The 17314-nt window shown below is 35.7% G+C and overlaps 1 protein-coding gene across 1 annotated transcript; it reads left to right on the forward strand.

Moving 5' to 3' along the window:
- Nucleotides 1–46: 46 nt before the first annotated feature.
- On the forward strand, nt 47–17202 carry LOC112573731 (serine/threonine-protein kinase RIO1-like). Its single transcript, XM_025254313.1, has 30 exons — nt 47–171; nt 264–414; nt 1143–1242; nt 1471–1534; nt 2639–2834; nt 3079–3140; nt 4208–4288; nt 5697–5786; nt 6401–6538; nt 6848–6951; nt 7911–8083; nt 8464–8556; nt 8906–8959; nt 9115–9315; nt 9575–9682; nt 9939–9998; nt 10574–10610; nt 10789–10932; nt 11407–11491; nt 11864–11910; nt 12753–12834; nt 13235–13278; nt 13665–13786; nt 13985–14078; nt 14535–14589; nt 15372–15528; nt 15680–15747; nt 16045–16158; nt 16451–16547; nt 16843–17202. The coding sequence occupies exons 1-30, from the start codon at nt 83–85 to the stop codon at nt 16927–16929; spliced, it is 2997 nt and encodes a 998-aa protein (XP_025110098.1). The 5' UTR covers nt 47–82; the 3' UTR covers nt 16930–17202.
- The last annotated feature ends 112 nt before the right edge of the window (nt 17203–17314 follow it).

Genomic DNA, 17314 nt, shown 5'->3' on the forward strand with positions numbered 1-17314 from the left:
TGTAACTATAATTAGGAAAGAGGCGAAGGGATTTATTTAGTCGAGGTTTGATTGGTTTATCTGGACGGAAGTAGCGCAGCACATGGTTATTGCGAGTGTCGTGGTAATGCAGCGCTCCATCATGGCTTCAGACATAGTTCCTGGTCAGTTTGATGATGCAGACGAAGAATTGTTAGTATGATTTGTGCCTTTTACTGTTGCAATCAGAAATGTTAACAAAATGCCGACGATTATTCTGTGGATTTAAAAATTTTATGTTACAGGTCACACAGCAGCAGCAGTGAGTCAAAAACTGCAGACGACATACGCCAGACCAGTGACCAAGAAGACATCGATGAAGAAATTGAAGATGATGAGGACGACTGGCATTTTGATATGTATGACCAGGATGGAAACCTCACAAAACGAGTACAGGTGCAGAATACATATGACTTTTTCACGAAGCAAATGCCATGTTAAATGCTTGTTCTTATATTTGGTTCATTTCGTCCATGGTAACACGTGGGCATTTCTTAGACTTGTGGCTTAAAAAAGCTTCTTGTTCCTAATCGCCCCCAGTGGAGCGTAGGGCCGCAACTACACCACGCCATCGGACCCGGTTCTGGGTTACCTAACAAAAACATCTTTTCAACATCCACATCGACGTATATTTGCCAATATCACCATGATCTTTATTCTTTCATTTTACAATCTAAAAATTTACACCCGTACACCCAATAGCTTACATGTTCAGACTCCCTGGCCAATTTTTTTGTTTAAATTAGGAGTTCTTGTGTACATGATTTCTGCGATAGGAAATCATGCTTGAGGCTTAGTTGAATTAGAATGCAATTAAAAATCACAGAGCTTTTAAATTATGTGTATAATAACCAAAGTTGTAATATCTATATACTGGTTAAAGCATTAAGCAGATAAGTCGTCCAGTTTATATTACCTTGACATCCTTACTTTACGAGTGTTTGACATCTCACTATACGTCAGTGGAAAGAGATGTGTTTTTCTGGGGCCTAGAATGATGTCCTTTAACAGTACAATATAATGCTGCAACAGTGGTATTATTTGTGTCTTAACATGTTATGTGTCTTAACACTTGAAATTAAAGCTCTTTCATCATAAAAATCCTTTATCTTTTTTTCCTTCAGTCTCGGGGAGGTTCTAACCAACAGAGTCAGAGTTCAAAAGTCTCAGGTTTTCAGCCCAGAGAAAAACTACTTAGCCAATACAGCAATAAAGTTGACTTTGGTAAGTTTCCGAAGTTAAAATAGTTAACTCACATTTAAGTGACAGACTGTTGGTAATAAAGTAAATAGTTAAATGAACGTTGTTTTAAAAAAAATTAAATTCAATCAGTAGTAAGAGGAAGACCTATTGCTATCATTTAAAGGTATCAGCACTGCAGTTGAAGACTAGCTGTGAGGTAATTATGATTGTCAATTTACTGTGAATTTCTTCTTTATCTTGGGTTAACAGGTAAGTTACCAGATAGTGCTACTTCAGCATTACACTCACTCAGCAAGAAGACAGAGGCTGACAGGTGAGTTAAACAAAATCCGTTTGCCTTAAGTTTAAATTGTCATAGAACTGTGCATATCTAAACACTGAAACTCCACGAAGTAGTACAGCCCATGGTTGTTGGACAATGGAATGCTGGGTTTCTCCACATTATGCTGGGCTGCCCTTTTCAGCATCTGGCTGATGTTGTAGCACCTTCTCAACATGAGATATATCTTTTGCTTCATTGCATTCAAACACTAACCAACGCTTAAAAAACTGTTACAATCTTGTCGGAGACTGACAAATTTTAGACCACAGCTGGAAGTAACAAATTTTTTTGCTGTATACCATCAGAAGTAAAAACCCCATTGCGTTAAGAGTAAGGTCACTACTGCAAACATTTATTATCTTTATCACAGAAATAACTGTCATTCAAGTCAGCATAAACTTCGTGCACTACTTCAGCAAATGTCTGATTCTCTTAAAAGAAAGAATCGCTGCACTTTAAAATGTAACTAAAGTTTGGAATTACACATTATGGGCTAGATGTCTGAAGACCACCATGGGAGCCTCATGAGTAATTGTTGCTGTTACTTCTGCTGTGGCACACTTCAGGCAGGGTTCTTTCCACCTGTCAAAGGTAATTAAACATCTCTTAATTATTTTACAAGTTTACCCAGAATATCAAGGTGGATAAAAGTGTAGGCAGTCTAGATGGTGAGACCCTGCCTGAAGCAAACTGTCCAAGGATAGAGGAAAGTGATGAATGTGCAAGAGAAAAGTGCTCTGGATAATATATGTAGGTCAGGGATGTTAGATATGTTAATTGTGCGTAAGTGGCATGGGTTTCTTTATCTATATTCATTTGGTTTTCTGAGTTCTTTGTTGTAAAGGCTTTTATTTCAGTGATCCCCCACCTTTTTTTTCCATACTTAGGGTGCCTCTGGGCACCTGTTTTTCTAAAATCTAATACTCTATTTTAAAAAAAAAAGCGTAAAGAAAAGTTAAAGGTTTTCTCGCATTTTTACATTCTTGTTGCCATATTTACTTTTGCTTTCTCTGTTCAGAAATCTATGAAGGTGAAGATATGTCCTTTAAAAAAATAACTTTGCTTAAGATTTAGAGATCTTTCTTTTTTTGCCAGAAATCGAATGAAAGACAAGGCAGATAGAGCTACCACAGATTCTGTGCTTGATCCACGCACCAAAATGTTAATTTTTCGACTTCTAAGCAAAGGCATTTTGCATGAGATAACAGGGTCCATCAGCACAGGCAAAGAAGCCAATGTATTTAGAGGAGAGAAGCACACTCCTAATGGCACAGAATATTTTGCTTTGAAGGTCAGTTCTGCTACATTGTGCCATATTTTACAGACTTTCTGCTGAAGCAAATCAAGAAATAGTATAATTGTGATTTGTCTTCAAGTACATATGTATTATCTCTTCAGGCAAATACAGAAAAGCTATTTTGTACAGTATGGTGATGCACTGGATGTGTTGAGTTTTTTGTAACATCTTGGATTTATGTCTTTTTTTAAAAAAGACTGCTTTCTTACATGGTAAAATGGTTTGCCTTGTTTTTCAGGTCTACAAAACTTCTATTCTTACTTTTAAGAAGAGGGAAAAGTATGTTGATGGAGATTATAGGTAGGTCTTCACATTTCTTTCTTTTCTTTTTTTTTTTTTCCACTTTAATTTGTGATTGTAAAGATGATTTTATTTTAACTTGTTCAATGGCATGGTATCATGGGTTATTTTGATGTTTGTTGAAATTATTAAGCTGGTTTGCCATAGATGCATACTGTGGGCGTTCTGAGATTTCAAGTTAGTACTATTTCTAATTCGGCTCTCAGAAAAAGCAGAAATGACCATCAGCATCAAAAAGACATGTAATGTGGGTCAACAACAAGCAAGAAGCCCCACTCCTACTACATGGGGAATGTCTGACCGTTTCACCTACCTTGGCAGCATAGTCAGTTAAGATAGAGGTGCAGATAAAGATGTAAGAAGCTGAATAAATAAAGCCAGGCTTGCATTCCACACCCTGCGACCTATCTGGAACTCCGAGACATATTCTCTACATTCTACACACCAAGATCTGCATCTTCAATGCAAATGTAAAGTAGGTCCTTCTATATTGATCTGAGACATGGCATATTTCATCTTTTCATCAAGAGTGCAGTGTGAAGGGATGTTTAATTGTCCCGCTCAGATTCTTGGGAAAATCTGTGCATGTACTACAAGTTGGTTTGAGCATGCGCACACTTGGATTTTCCTAGGTGTTCCCCAGGGTCAGAGTGTCAAGGCCACTCTTGGAAATGTATATGTCCCAAGAGCTGCGGTGAACTTTGTGACAAAGATTGTACACATGGCGCTAGCCTGGTGACTGGCAGGGTTGGGAGACCCAGGCAGACACGGAGGAGATCGGTCCACAGCAAGGTGGAGGCATCTGGTATGACATGGTCCCAACTGGACGCCCAGAACCGGATCCAATGGTGTGGTGTAGTTGTGGCCCTATGCTCGAATTGGGATGATTAGGAACAAGAAGACTATTACTAACGTATTTTAGATTTGTTCTCCAAAATTGTTTCAGTACTATGCTTTAATCACATTTATTAGGCAATGTACATTTATAATTTTTTCAACTCATAAATAAGCCCAGAAATTAGGCCTGTTAATTTTAAATTAAAATGAATTTTGTGATGTGTGTTCAGATTACGGCGGGGGTACTGTGGACCAAATCCAAGAAAGATGATAAGGACTTGGGCAGAGAAAGAAATAAGAAACTTGACAAGGTAATGGTCTTTAAAGCAAAAAAAAAGTTCTTGCATTAGACAGGCTTGTGCGGGCCATGTCATGTTTGATAGTAATTTTAAATGTTGTGTAGTCAGTACAAAACCTGTCAGACATGCAAGATCTTTAGTTTAGTATTCTGTTATCAAAAACTTCCTGGTAGAATCAATTACTTTGCTGCACATGCACATTAGTAGTGTGTTCCTTAAATGATGAACCATGAGATCCAACTCCTAAATACCTTACAAAAGGTTGAGGATTTCATTGTCTGATACTGGGGCATAGTAACCATTAAAGTAGGAGTTGATGATACGTTTTATCTATTAATAGTAATTTTTGAGTTGATGTAAATCTTATTCAGATTTTACTGTCTTGTTTAAATGTTTTGTTTAAATTTAGATTTTTAACATATGTTTTCTCGATCTTGGCATGCATAAAATTTACTCAAATTGACTATATATATATATATAGAAGGTGAAAGCAATAAAATTATTAGTATTGATCACAATTTGCAAAGTTTATCTTTCTGATCTTTCCTACATTAATCTTCGACACGCCAAATTTTTGCAAATCTAAAAGAAATCAGGTGTGGCTAATGGCCTTTTTAAAACAAATATTTTTCTATACATTGTTCCCTTTTGATTCATTGATTTCATAATAGGTTTTTTCCCCCTTTCAATTTGCCATTTCTGAGGTTAAAAATACTGTTTAATTTGAAGCTAAAGATTTAGCAAGGATCCATGTTTATGGTATGGCATCAAGGAATGATTCTTTAGAACTAGGTATAGCTGGGCCAAAGCCAAACAGTTTACCACTTTTCCTACCAGAATATCAGACTGCGGACCACTTGTTCTCGCTTTATCAAATATATCCATAACTAAGTGTCCTTCTAATGATGAGATATGAGATCCAACGCCTACTGGCCTTGCAAAAAGGGTGAGGATGTCAACATCTGAAGTGGACATGCATTGTTGCTGTTTAATTTGAAGTTAAAGATTTAGCAAGGATCAATGTTTATGGTATGGCATCAAAGAATGATTCTTTAGAACTAGGTATAGATGGGCCAAAGCCAAACAGTTTACCACTTTTCCTACCAGAATATCAGACTGCGGACCACTTGTTCTCGCTTTATCAAATATATCCATAACTAAGTGTCCTTCTAATGATGAGATATGAGATCCAACGCCTACTGGCCTTGTAAAAGGGTGAGGATGTCAACATCTGAAGTGGACATACATTATTGCTGGAGAGAAGTGAAATTTGGCTCTCATTGCATGAAAGTTGTATGGCTTAAACAGTTTTCGAGACCTTTATTGTTGCACTGTTAAAAAGTAGTGGCACCTTTATAAATTGTTGTGGTTGTGGGTCACCCCAGCAAGACATTTATTCGCTTGTTCTTTCTACGTTTAGGATACACCAATCTGGTATTCCATGCCCTGCACCAGTTCTTCTGAAGGATCACATTCTGTTAATGAGTTTCATTGGTTCAAAGGATGGCATGTAAGTTTAACGAGTCTGCTGTCGCCGTAGGATTTCAAGTGAATCCTGTTGAACAGCATCCTAAGTTATTGCATATGCATTCATATTTTTCTGTATGCTGCAAAGGAGCATGCTAGGGTGTAAGCACAGCTATACCCTGTATCTTGATCTACTGCTGGATTTCTTATAATCCAGGAGTTCTGAAGCATGCCACAGTAACTTGATGCCACAGGGACTGCTGTCTTAAGTACAGGCAGTATGTTAGTATTGGCTGCACACAATTTTAAATTATATTTTGTATGTTTGCTTTGTTTGTATTGTGTGAAATTGAAGATACTGTTTTAAAACTACTACCTCACTCTGAAGGAATGTAAAAACTGATGTGAAAGGACTGGCATTTTTTTTATTTTTACTTCTGTAGTTTCTTCTGTGCATTGAACTGTGGGGAGATATAAAGGATTTCAGGTGATAAATGCTACATTTGCCATTAGTTTAAAAGTATCTCTTGTAGGCATAGACTGCACGAAAATTACATTTTGGTAGGTAATTGTATTATTTGTTCTTTTTCTGAAAAATTAGACTTACACTATTGCTCCAACAATTGTATAGCTTACAGTGAGTTTATGTTTGTGTAGTGCAGCTCCTCTTTTGAAAAACACCCAGTTATCACAAGAAAAGGCATGTGAGCTGTACTTGGAAATAGTGCAGGACATGCGCAAGCTGTACCAGACTTGCCATCTCATTCATGCAGACCTCAGTGAATTCAACCTTTTGTAAGTAGTGTCTTCCGGAAACTATAATGGATTTTGTGTTTTACTTTGTATGTAAAAATGTGATAAAGCTGTATGACATGAATCGTGAAGAATATTGACAAAGCTACCTTTTTGAAATGTATGTTCCTAAAAGAAAATTAAGTGGTCTTGAAATTCTCTGTGTTCAGCAGCTCTTTTTTTGTCTCTCACTGTGCAGTTAACTGAATAGATTTATGTTTAAAGGCAGATACTTTGTACTCATGAAATTTGCTGTGCGTTTAAAAGGTCTGGTGACGTTGATTGAACATGAATATAATTGTTGCATTCTAGATATCATGAAGGGAAAGCCTACATGATTGATGTATCACAAGCAGTGGAACATGACCATCCTAATGCATTGGTGTTCTTGAGGAAGGACTGTGCAAATATTACAGGTTGGTGTATAAGATTTCAAAAAACATGTATTGGGAGCATCAGGTAAATTTAGTCTTTGTCTATAGATGGTTGAAGAATTTATTTTTTCCTACCTTGATATTTTTAATGTGCCAATGATGAGCATTAACAATCCAACTCTCAAGACACTTTATGTGTTTGAGGAAAACCGTGTTCTGATTGGCGCAATAGTATATTCGTCTAAAACATCTATGTAATGTACATCATCTAAGCAGCTTCAAGTGGGATCTAAATAATTACATACAAAGCTTATATACTGCATCCAGCTACTATAGAAGTAGATTATATATAAGTCTTTGTTATAGCTGTATTTTTAGATTCTTTTAGTGCTACCTTTGTGGTTTGTGTGAAGATTCTTTGCTGGTCTTTTGCCTTTTATCACATGTGATAATGAAACAATCAAAGGCTGCAGACAATGTTCTACCACAATGATTTTTTTGTGTATATGTATAATACATGTGTAAACATGGTCAGCAAAGAGTGTACCTTTAGAAACTGAATAGGTTTTCAGTCAGCTTAGCAATATTAAGCTGTTTTTATCAGTCATTCATTAAAAGTATTTTGTCTTTTCCATTTACCTGCTGGTTCCACAGTTTTCTGTCCATGATAGGAACAGTTTTAACAATTGTCTATACTTGTTCTAAGGTAATTGGTGTTGACCAGAGAAATTTGGATTTCTTTTCATGACCAGCAAACTGTCAGAAAAGCTTACAGCATTTTGCTTATTGGTAATAATAAAGTTGGTCATTTGTCAGTATTGTGAACTATCAAAGACATTGTATGATAAGTGCTACCTTTAATATGTGTGAAAACAGTGTGGCAGTATGTCATATAACTTTATATTCATATGCTTTAGGGGTACACAACTCTTTTAAATTCTTCAGTTTCAGGAAAATTTCTGGCTCCCACCCATGACGTATGTACTTGACATATTTTCCAGAATTTTTCCAGCGACGAGGTGTGGCAACTATGCTGGTAAAAGAATTGTTTGAGTTCATCACAGACCCTACAATTACTTCAGACAACGTAGAACAATATTTGGAAGTTGCCATGGAGAAAGCTTTGGTCCGTAGCCACAATGGATTGACCGAACAAGACAAGATAGATGAGGAGGTGAATATTCTTGAATGTGTATTTACACTAAGGCTTTGTTTGAGCAACAAACATAGGGTCCTTTTGAAAGCTTGTGCTTAAAAAGAGATCAGTTCTCATCATTTTAATTCTGCTGTCCTGATATAAACTTTTAAGGCAAAACACAGAAAAATATATAATTAATAGTTACATTAAGGTTCTTCTTGATACAAAATGTTATTTTTCCATCTTGTGAGAGTCTAAAATCTGTGTTGCTTGTGAATATGGTGAAAAAGAGATATAACTCTTATCTGACTCAATAAGCAAAATTTTTAAAATTTTTGAAGGATGGTGCTTATGATTAAGCCTTGTAAAATAAATCTGGGTTTTTTTTTTAAAGATCACATTTGTATTTTTTGCAGGTGTTTAAAAATGTTTTCATTCCTCGTATGCTGACTGAAGTCGAGCACTATGAGGAAGACGTTCAGAGAAAGTTAAAAGGCGAAGACATAGAGGTAGTTTGAAATGTTGACTTTCATTTTATTTGTTATAGATGACACACAAAACACATCTTCTGGATAGTTAAATCAAGTTTCAGATGCACAAGAAATTTACATTAATTACAGAAATTTACATGGCATGATATTTTAAGTACATTTAGCTGCATTTTATAGATGGTAGCTGCATTTTATAGAGGTGGGCAGTGAACATAGTACTCTTTTACATAGGTTCTAGAGTGTTAAATAATTTATATTTAAAAAATACATTCTTGTAGGGGTAATGATTAGAAAGCTTTCGTTGTGATACTGTAAGTTATATTTAGGTAAGGGATTGTGCATTTAGAAAATAGTTTTTATGTTCCAGGCTCATTATCATACTGTCACTGGTTTGAAATCAGATCTGTCTGGTGCACAGCAGGTATGTGTTTTCTTGAATTTACAAGTGTGTGCTATCATGGCTAGAGATCTACCTTTGTCATGGCTGTTTTATATTTTTTAAAAATCATGATCATATGATTGCATAATATTGCTGTGAATGTTATTTCAAGATTTAAACTTTTCTGTGTGGTTTAGATACCTCAGCTGCTGGAGGAAAAACTACAGCTTGCATCTCTTGATGTGGATGATTGTTGTTCGGAGAAAGGAACATTAGCTGAAAATTCAGCTGGAGAGGAAACTTATTCTAGCAGTGATGAAGAAGGAAACCCAGAAACAGATGGAAGAAAAACTAAAGGTGCAAAAAGACCCAAGAATGAGACGACAGAAGAAAAAAAGGTGAGGAGTTTAAAATGGTACACAAGGTACAGGCAGGAACAAAGCAGAATGGATGGGTAGCAATTTGGATTTATAATTACACCTTATAAATGCTGGTTTATTGCTAAAGGCAAGAATATGTTCGGTACTTAGGTTCCTGCTTCTTTTTATTAGAAAAAATAATGTTGCTGCGTAATTTTATTACCATTTTGATTATATGGTACCCCAGAATAAAAGGTGTATTTGATATTGGTATAACAATGAGTGGATTTTTTTTCAGGAACGGAAGAAAGAAGTGAAAGATGCCAGGAAAGAAAAGTTAAAGACAAAGACACCTAAGCATGTTAAGAAGAGAGGAGAAAAGCTCGCAAAGAGCAAAAAGACTCATTAGGACATTAAAAAAATTTATTTGTATGTTACCAGAAGTTGATTCTGCTAGCTTTGGGCATGTTGTAAGCAGTTAAGTTTCATTCTGGTATTTCAGGCTGTGATAAGTCATGTAATATAGTTTGTATCAACATGTGGATTTTCTTGTTGGACATTAAAAAAACATCTATCACCACTTGATTCCAGGAGTCATGGAACATGACTCATCATAAAGCTATGCTAGTTAATTGTAAAAATGACCATGTATTGTCTTTCAGAGTGAAAATGCTGATCTGAATGTTCGAAAACTTGCCATGTACAAGTTTTATGTGTGCATTGTAAAATTCAATAAAGCTTAATGGAAAAATGACTTGGTTTGAAGTGTGACAGAAAAAAACTGAAATGGTATCTTTCAAACACAAAAAGTCTTACATTTGAGTCAATGTATAAACATAGAATATATGCCACTAACAACCGGATTCGCAAGTCGAGGAAAAGAACGTACTAGGAAATTATAAAGCATAGGAACGGCACTGAGTATGGTGAACGCTTTGATAACGGAATAGGCTGGACTACTTTTTCAGTCTTTGTTGTTGTGACCGCCCCGTGATTTGAAGATTTGAAAATAAAAACGGATGTTGGGGTTGGTGGGGAGTTGTGCAACGCGGTAAACTATTTTGCATGTAACGGGCATTGCTTGCAGTTTAGATATTTTATTATTAAAGCGTACGCATTGGCATAAGCATAAAATCGTCCGTTCACTCTTTGTTTTTCTTTTACACATTAAATGCCATTTTGCTGACGAGGCTCAGCAACGGGACATTTATTTCAGAAGACGACTTTATGTAAAATGGCGCAATGTAGATAGCAGCGTAATGTTAGTGAAGTGGTTAAAACACTCGCTGGGGTTTAGAGCTTGTCTTCGGATGGACTTCTGGGATTATCTCTGGGTATACCTCGTGGTGGGAAATCAACTAGGTGGAAGCACTTTCTCGCCAAAACAACCATATAGCCCGTATCTGATGGCATTTTTTTTTTCATCTCACAGGTAGGTATCGAATTGTGCAACTGGGAATGATTTCAATTAAAAGAATATTTACTAAGCTTTTCATGAAAATTACGTTTAAGGATCCACGACAGGAGTTACCTTCCCTGAAAGGGAGGCCACTCTAATCAGAGTGATCTTCGCAGGCTGCACAATGTTCGCACGAATTTGGAATTGCATGAAAAGGCACAAGAAGAAGGTTATCTTCTTCTCTACGCTTTTTGGAGGTTTTTATCATTTTGCATCCAGATACTGACAGTCTTATATTAAAAAAAATCCATTATGTGCGACAGTGACTAAGTGCGATGTTAGGCCCTCGATGATCGAGCACAAACATCACAACGCCCCTATAAATGCAGAGAACACAGCTGATTGTAACTTTGTAAACTGCAAAGAACATTCAATTTAAAATTGCATTACTGTTTCTAAAGGTTAAAATGTAGATGTAAATACACATGAACGTTGTAATGGGTTGGTCATTGATGGTCTTATAATGTGGTAAGTGGTGTATACTGCACAAGATATTGGGTAATTTTCAGATTTATCTTAATGCAAGTATGCTGTTGAATCAATAAAACTGAGAATTAAAAAAAAAAAAGTCTGGAATATATCAATTTACCATCACATAAATCTTTTCTCATTTATTAATTGAAGTCACTGAAGAGAAGGTTGAGGGAGTGTAATGTAGACTTTTTTTCCAGGTGGATGGCTGACGTACAGGTGGTTACAGCAAAAGCTTAAAGAGCTAAGTGACCAAGAAGACAAAGAATACATAGAGAGAGTCAAGTAAGTACAAAGATAACTTTTTATGTGAGAAACTAGAAGAGTTTCTGAAATATACTAAAATAATGGGAACTTCAATTTTGTTGAAAGGCATAAATGTGCCAGTGGTGTTAACTAATTTGTTTTTACACATGTAACTACATATGCATGCATGTAAAATCGGCCAGTCTGGTAACAATGATTTTAAAAGTTCGTATCCCTTATGCAAGTGAAAAAATGCATTTTAAAAGTGATAAAATATGTTTAATTCTATATTACAGTAGCAACTTTTCTTCCTTAATTGTATTGTCATACAGAATAAAAAAAAAATTTAATTTGTCTATTATGTTTACACTAAGACATATTTTAAACATATGATTACAATTTATATTGCAGACGGCAGCATCACTTTGACAGCAATCAGCGAACATGCAACATGACAGGTGAAAGATAAAGAAAGGTTTTGGATTTCTGATACACACATATATAAAAATACAATTTAGTCTTCTGTTTTATTAATTTATCTGGAAGACCTTATTAGCAAATGAAACCAGGACTGAAATAACAGCAAAATTTAATTTTTGAGTTGGAGGGGAGGGCATTTAATATCATGCTTGTTTGTAAATAAAGATGCACAGTCTTTATATTGAGAGGCATCATGCATGTTTTTTTTTACCTGCACATATTAATGACAATTTATATTTTATATTGAAACATGACATTTGACCTGGTTTCTCTAGTCCTGAGGCATGCCTTTTAAGATTCAGATGCTGGCTACTCAAGCTCCAGAGCCCATGACCATTATATGATTCTTAAAAGCAAAAGTGTTAAAAGTCTAATGGGGTGCAAATTTGTTTTCCATAAGACTCAGTGCTAGATACTGATTCCCAAAATCTATCCATTCCCCCCTCCCCCCAGTGACTGTTAAAAGTTAAAGGTTGAATAAATGAATGTAAATAACCCTCATTTATTCTCATAAACACATTACGCTTAAGCCTTTACAGTGTAAACATTCATGTACAATCCTAATGTCTTCATTGTTGATATCTTTTTTGTGTATGGTAAGTTTGTGTGCAAGTATCTCCAGAAGAGCCTCTTTTTTTGCTTTTGTTTTTTTGGAAGGATGAAAATTCACTAGGTTTTATCACTTTGCTACATCTTATTTTGAGTGCTTTTTGCATCTATATCAAACGAGAACTCGGCATTGCAAAAATCTTTTTTCCTGTTTTATAAATTGTATACATCCTAATAGAACCAATGTAACTGCTGTTCTTTCTTTTGCTAGTCCTGTCCATGTTGCCAAATCTGCGAGAATCCATAAACAAAGAGCTTAATTCTGACAGCATCACACATTTACTGCAGAGCAGGTAAGATGTGTTTATTTTCTGACATGTTACTATACAAAATAAGATGTTTCTTTTCACAGTATCCTGTTTTATAAGTGATATTTATGAAGACTTCAATGATATTGTGGCCTGTAAGTTTTGTTCCAAGATAACAGCAAGTCATTGCTAGAGTTTACTAAAAAGCGTTACTTGTTAGAAACCTATCCCAAGAAATCTCCAAGACCAGAAAGTACTGTGTGTTGAAGCTGTTAACCACTGAGACTACTAGATGGTCTTAATCTACATTAGCACATTATGTCATTGTTACATGTGGATAAAGTTTTTTAAGTATTATTACAGATGTCCTCCAAATAAGTCATAACATTCCTTTAGCTGTTATTATATTTATGATATGTTATATATTGTTTACGTAACTTTTCAGTCCTCCTAACAAGATGTCTCTGTGGGAACAGCTCAAGATTATCAGTAAGCTTACATTTTTTAAAGATTTTAAACTTTATTTAAATGTTTACACACCCAGATATAGATACACAAGTGTGCCTTCCAATTAACATTTAAAGTGTAACATCTATTGGAAAACTATTTCTGATGTGTTTTATGACTTTAAAAAAAGAGTAGTCTTGTTCAGTCATACCAAAAAGACTTAGCAGTATTGGGAAATGTGAGGGTTGAAGGATCATTACATATAGGGGAACATTTGTTCAGGTATTTGGAAATATTTCACATAAAAAAAAGATTAGTTCATATCAAGTTAATGGTGTCTGATTTACATTAGCAACCACCACTTTTTTCAGTCCGTGCAATTTGTGTTGTCAAACTTGACAGTCATTGATTTTAATTCAATGTTGTAGCTATGACACGCATCATGATTGTAGTGTATGGGTGCTGTCTTCTATCCCTGTTGCTGCGAGTGCAGCTCAATGTTGTGGGTGGATATCTATTCTTGGACAGCCTTGGTCAAAAGTCACTGCAGGTAGGATCTGAGTAGAGTGTAAATTTGTACAAACGTGGAGATTCAGTATGCAGTAAATGTCTATAATATTTTATAGGTAGAGATAATTGACTGTTTGATTGCAAAATGATGTAGATTGTGATGGCTTTAATTTTCTGAAATAATCGAAAAGAGGCAAATATTTCCACACCATTTTAAAAGAATATTTATTGCTTTCAGACTCAATCAACAGAAGCAAGAAGCAAACAGCAGACAATACCACAGAATGTGCAAGAAAAATACTTGTCACGTATTGGCTACTTTCTAAAGCAAGGTACTGAATGTTTTCTTTTAATTTTTCGCTGCTCTTGCTATTTTATTTCAACATTCATATGATGAAGAAGAGGTATTAAGTTATAGGTATGCCCTCTTAGAGCTTCTGTGCTGACGCCAAACGTTTCCCTCTTAGATCTTAGCTGGAAGTGATCTGGACAAATAGGAACAGTGAATCAAAGGTCTGTCCCCAAAGAGTTCTTGAGTACAGGCAATAATGGGGCTTGCTTTATAGATTTAGACATGCTATTCCAAAGACAACATTTTAAAGCAAAGAAGCATCTGGTCACCTTGGATGCAAGGCATGTTTTTGGATGCACACACACACTGTCTTTCTTGTTCTGGTAATGTGTTGCTGCTTGAGATAAACAGTTATAACAATAGAAGTGCCTTTATGATAAAGTGATTGTTTTGCATTTTGCATGACTTTTACAAAGTGTTTTGACATGGGTTTCAGGAATTTTTGATCTTTGTGCGTTTGTACGACATGCAGTTGCCAAGGAAGTAAGCGGGTAAGAGTTGCATGCTTAGTCACTTGTAGGTAAATGTTACTATCTATAGGCAGTCACTTGTCCATGTATAAAAGGATGTTACTGTCTGCAGACAGTTGCTTGTTCATGTATTAGTCACTTTTCCATGTATGAGAGGAGGATAGTGTAGTATGTTGCCAGAATCTTACATGTGGGAGGGATGTGACCATTGTAAAGCTAGTATGTTGTTGCTCATAGCTGCATGCTTAGGGTCTTAACTGGCCACATATATTTCTTGTTAAGCATTCCAAAACATACAGTGCTTTAAAGTGTTGATTTTGAAGCTAAAGACGTTCTTTGGCATTTAAAATTAATTGAACTGTAGTGAAATATATTTGTGGTTTGTGATATTACTTTCTTTTTATGGCAAGATATGATTGCTGTAGCTCAAGTTTCCACATTCAGCCAGTGCAAAAAAAACTAAAGAGCAGTGGAAATCTAGTACACACTGTTTTATTATTGCCCCCTTAATTTTGTTTACATGATTTAACTTGGATGAGGCTGTTCATAAGAAAGCTTTCCCAGCACCAGTGTTTTATCAGGCACATGCAACCTACTTTTCTCAAAATGTCGCTTTCTGTATTTATCTTTATTGTCAGAGAAGCTATGGTTTTTGATTGCAGCAAAATTGCATTGTCTTTCACAGATGTTTCGAAAAGATGCAAAAATTCATGCAAGACAAACAAACAACTAGCTGGTCCTTTTCCAGATCCATAAATACCATCTCAGTGAGTTAAAGTGAACCTTAAATACATTTCTTGCAGCATTTCTCTGAAGGAGCTGATGTCTATTGACTACGTCCAGGGCGTTTTGAATGCTGTTCGTGAGCGAGTAGAATGTGGCCGCATGGAAATGTGTCAGGGTCCACCCACGCTGCCACTGGTTCAGTACTTATTGCCGGGAGAAAAGGTGCCTGATATTGTAAGTATTTTGCAGGTCTTACTTGCCTGCATGTTTTTCGTTTTGAAAAAAAAAAAATGAAAACTTTTCCCCCCTGAACCATTTGACCTAAGTGAAACTTAGCCAAACAATAACTTTATGTGTAAAATCTTTACGGTCTTTATACTGTCAGGAGGTGAAAACAGATGAAGAAGAAATATGTGATAAACTAGACAAGGAAACAAGAGACATCTTGGAAAGGTGAGGAAAGTGATCCTTTCTGGCATAAAATAGTTTTTCAAGCCATGATAATTCTCTAAACTATAAATAAATACTTCCATTGAATATTTTGTTTCACAAATTTTTTTTGGAAAGATTTTTCTTGCTGTAAAAGTTTCAGACAACATAGTCACCACCTACATTCTTGATTTTTGTATAGTTATGAATTACAATGCAATGCAAAGGATGACACTTAAGTTTCTGAGGGATCAAATCATTATCATTATCTAAAAAGCATTTCTTGAAAAATATACATAAGAATTGTGTCATATTTTTCAGCCCTGACTTTCACCTGGTTCTCCAGGAAAGCTTAGAAAGAGGCTTTACAAGGGTGATGGACACACTGGCAGATCACTACCGACTGAAGATGAATGCAGAAAATCCCCATATAGGGTAAGACAGAATTGCATAACAGCATCAGTAATTTGCATACACTGAACCAGATAGATAATTAGGACATTCACCATGTGATCTGTTGTCTCAGATGTTTTGTGGAAAAGGGTACTAAGGTACACAGTTTTTCCACTGAACAGGCCTGCTTTACTTTGTGATAAATGTGATAGTTCATGAACTGGATTGTGCCACATTGCTTATTACTAAAACAGAAGTATGGTAGAAATTGTTATGATAGCAGTAAGGCATTTGATCAGTCTATTTTATGCACAAAAGTGTCTTGTCAGTACAGACTGTATGAAGTGACCATGCCATGTGCCAAGCTGCTGCCAGTTCTGGAGAGTGTGTTAGATAACATGCTTTGTGATGCTCCCAATCCTTTTGTCCAGGTACACCAAAGTTTTGTGTTGGTCAGCTTAGTATGTTTAGTGTTGGGTGATCTCATCCACATATTAGTGATCATAAATTTGGATGATGCCACATACTGTCACAAACACTAAATTTGACTTCATGATACGCGACGAAGCAAACAACAGCAAATCAAAACCATTCATTGTTTACTGGATTGGCTGTGTGCTCAGCCTTTCCAGGAAGGAGATGGAGTAATTATCTTTGCCCACTTTGTATACAAGTTCTTTTCTTTTTTTTCATTTTCTGATGTTAAATGGGATTTACCTGTTTCAGGAGCTGCTTCTTTTGGAGCAAATGAAAAACCTAGCAGCCAACATCTATGAAGCCTTTAGCCAAGAACAGCTCATGTCTCCAGGTTGATGTCTCAACTCTGTACCAGTAAAAATATAAACCTATGTCTCCAGGTTGATGTCTCAACTCTGTACCAGTAAAAATATAAAATCAGCCTTAAATTCTTTTAAGTTTAGTTAAGCATGCAAAATCAAAAATATGTCAGAAAACTATATTCACTTCTGGATGTTGTGAATCTTGAAGAGTTAAACAGAGCCCTTCCTGAAAGTTCTGTACAGCTATAAGCAGTCTTGTTTGTCTTAAGCATAAATATCATAGTCCAATAAAGAAAAATTAGCTTGATCCACTTTGAAATGTTTTGCTTTCTCTCATAATGAATGAGGTGGGTTAAGGGAAAGAGAGATAAAGAGATTTACTCTTTGTAATTTTCAAAGCATGTGATCACAATCAAAGC

Source organism: Pomacea canaliculata, linkage group LG10 (assembly GCF_003073045.1).
Source record: "Pomacea canaliculata isolate SZHN2017 linkage group LG10, ASM307304v1, whole genome shotgun sequence".
Taxonomy (NCBI): Eukaryota; Metazoa; Mollusca; class Gastropoda; order Architaenioglossa; family Ampullariidae; genus Pomacea; species Pomacea canaliculata.

What these genes read in the sequence shown, in the direction of transcription:
- LOC112573731 (XM_025254313.1), top strand. Translation starts at nt 83, where the DNA reads ATGGTTATTGCGAGTGTCGTGGTAATGCAGCGCTCCATCATGGCTTCA. An exon ending in CAGAATATTTTGCTTTGAAG is followed by an intron (nt 2,835 to 3,078) that starts GTCAGTTCTGCT and finishes CTTGTTTTTCAG; the next exon opens with GTCTACAAAACTTCTATTCT. An exon ending in GGACTGTGCAAATATTACAG is followed by an intron (nt 6,952 to 7,910) that starts GTTGGTGTATAA and finishes CATATTTTCCAG; the next exon opens with AATTTTTCCAGCGACGAGGT.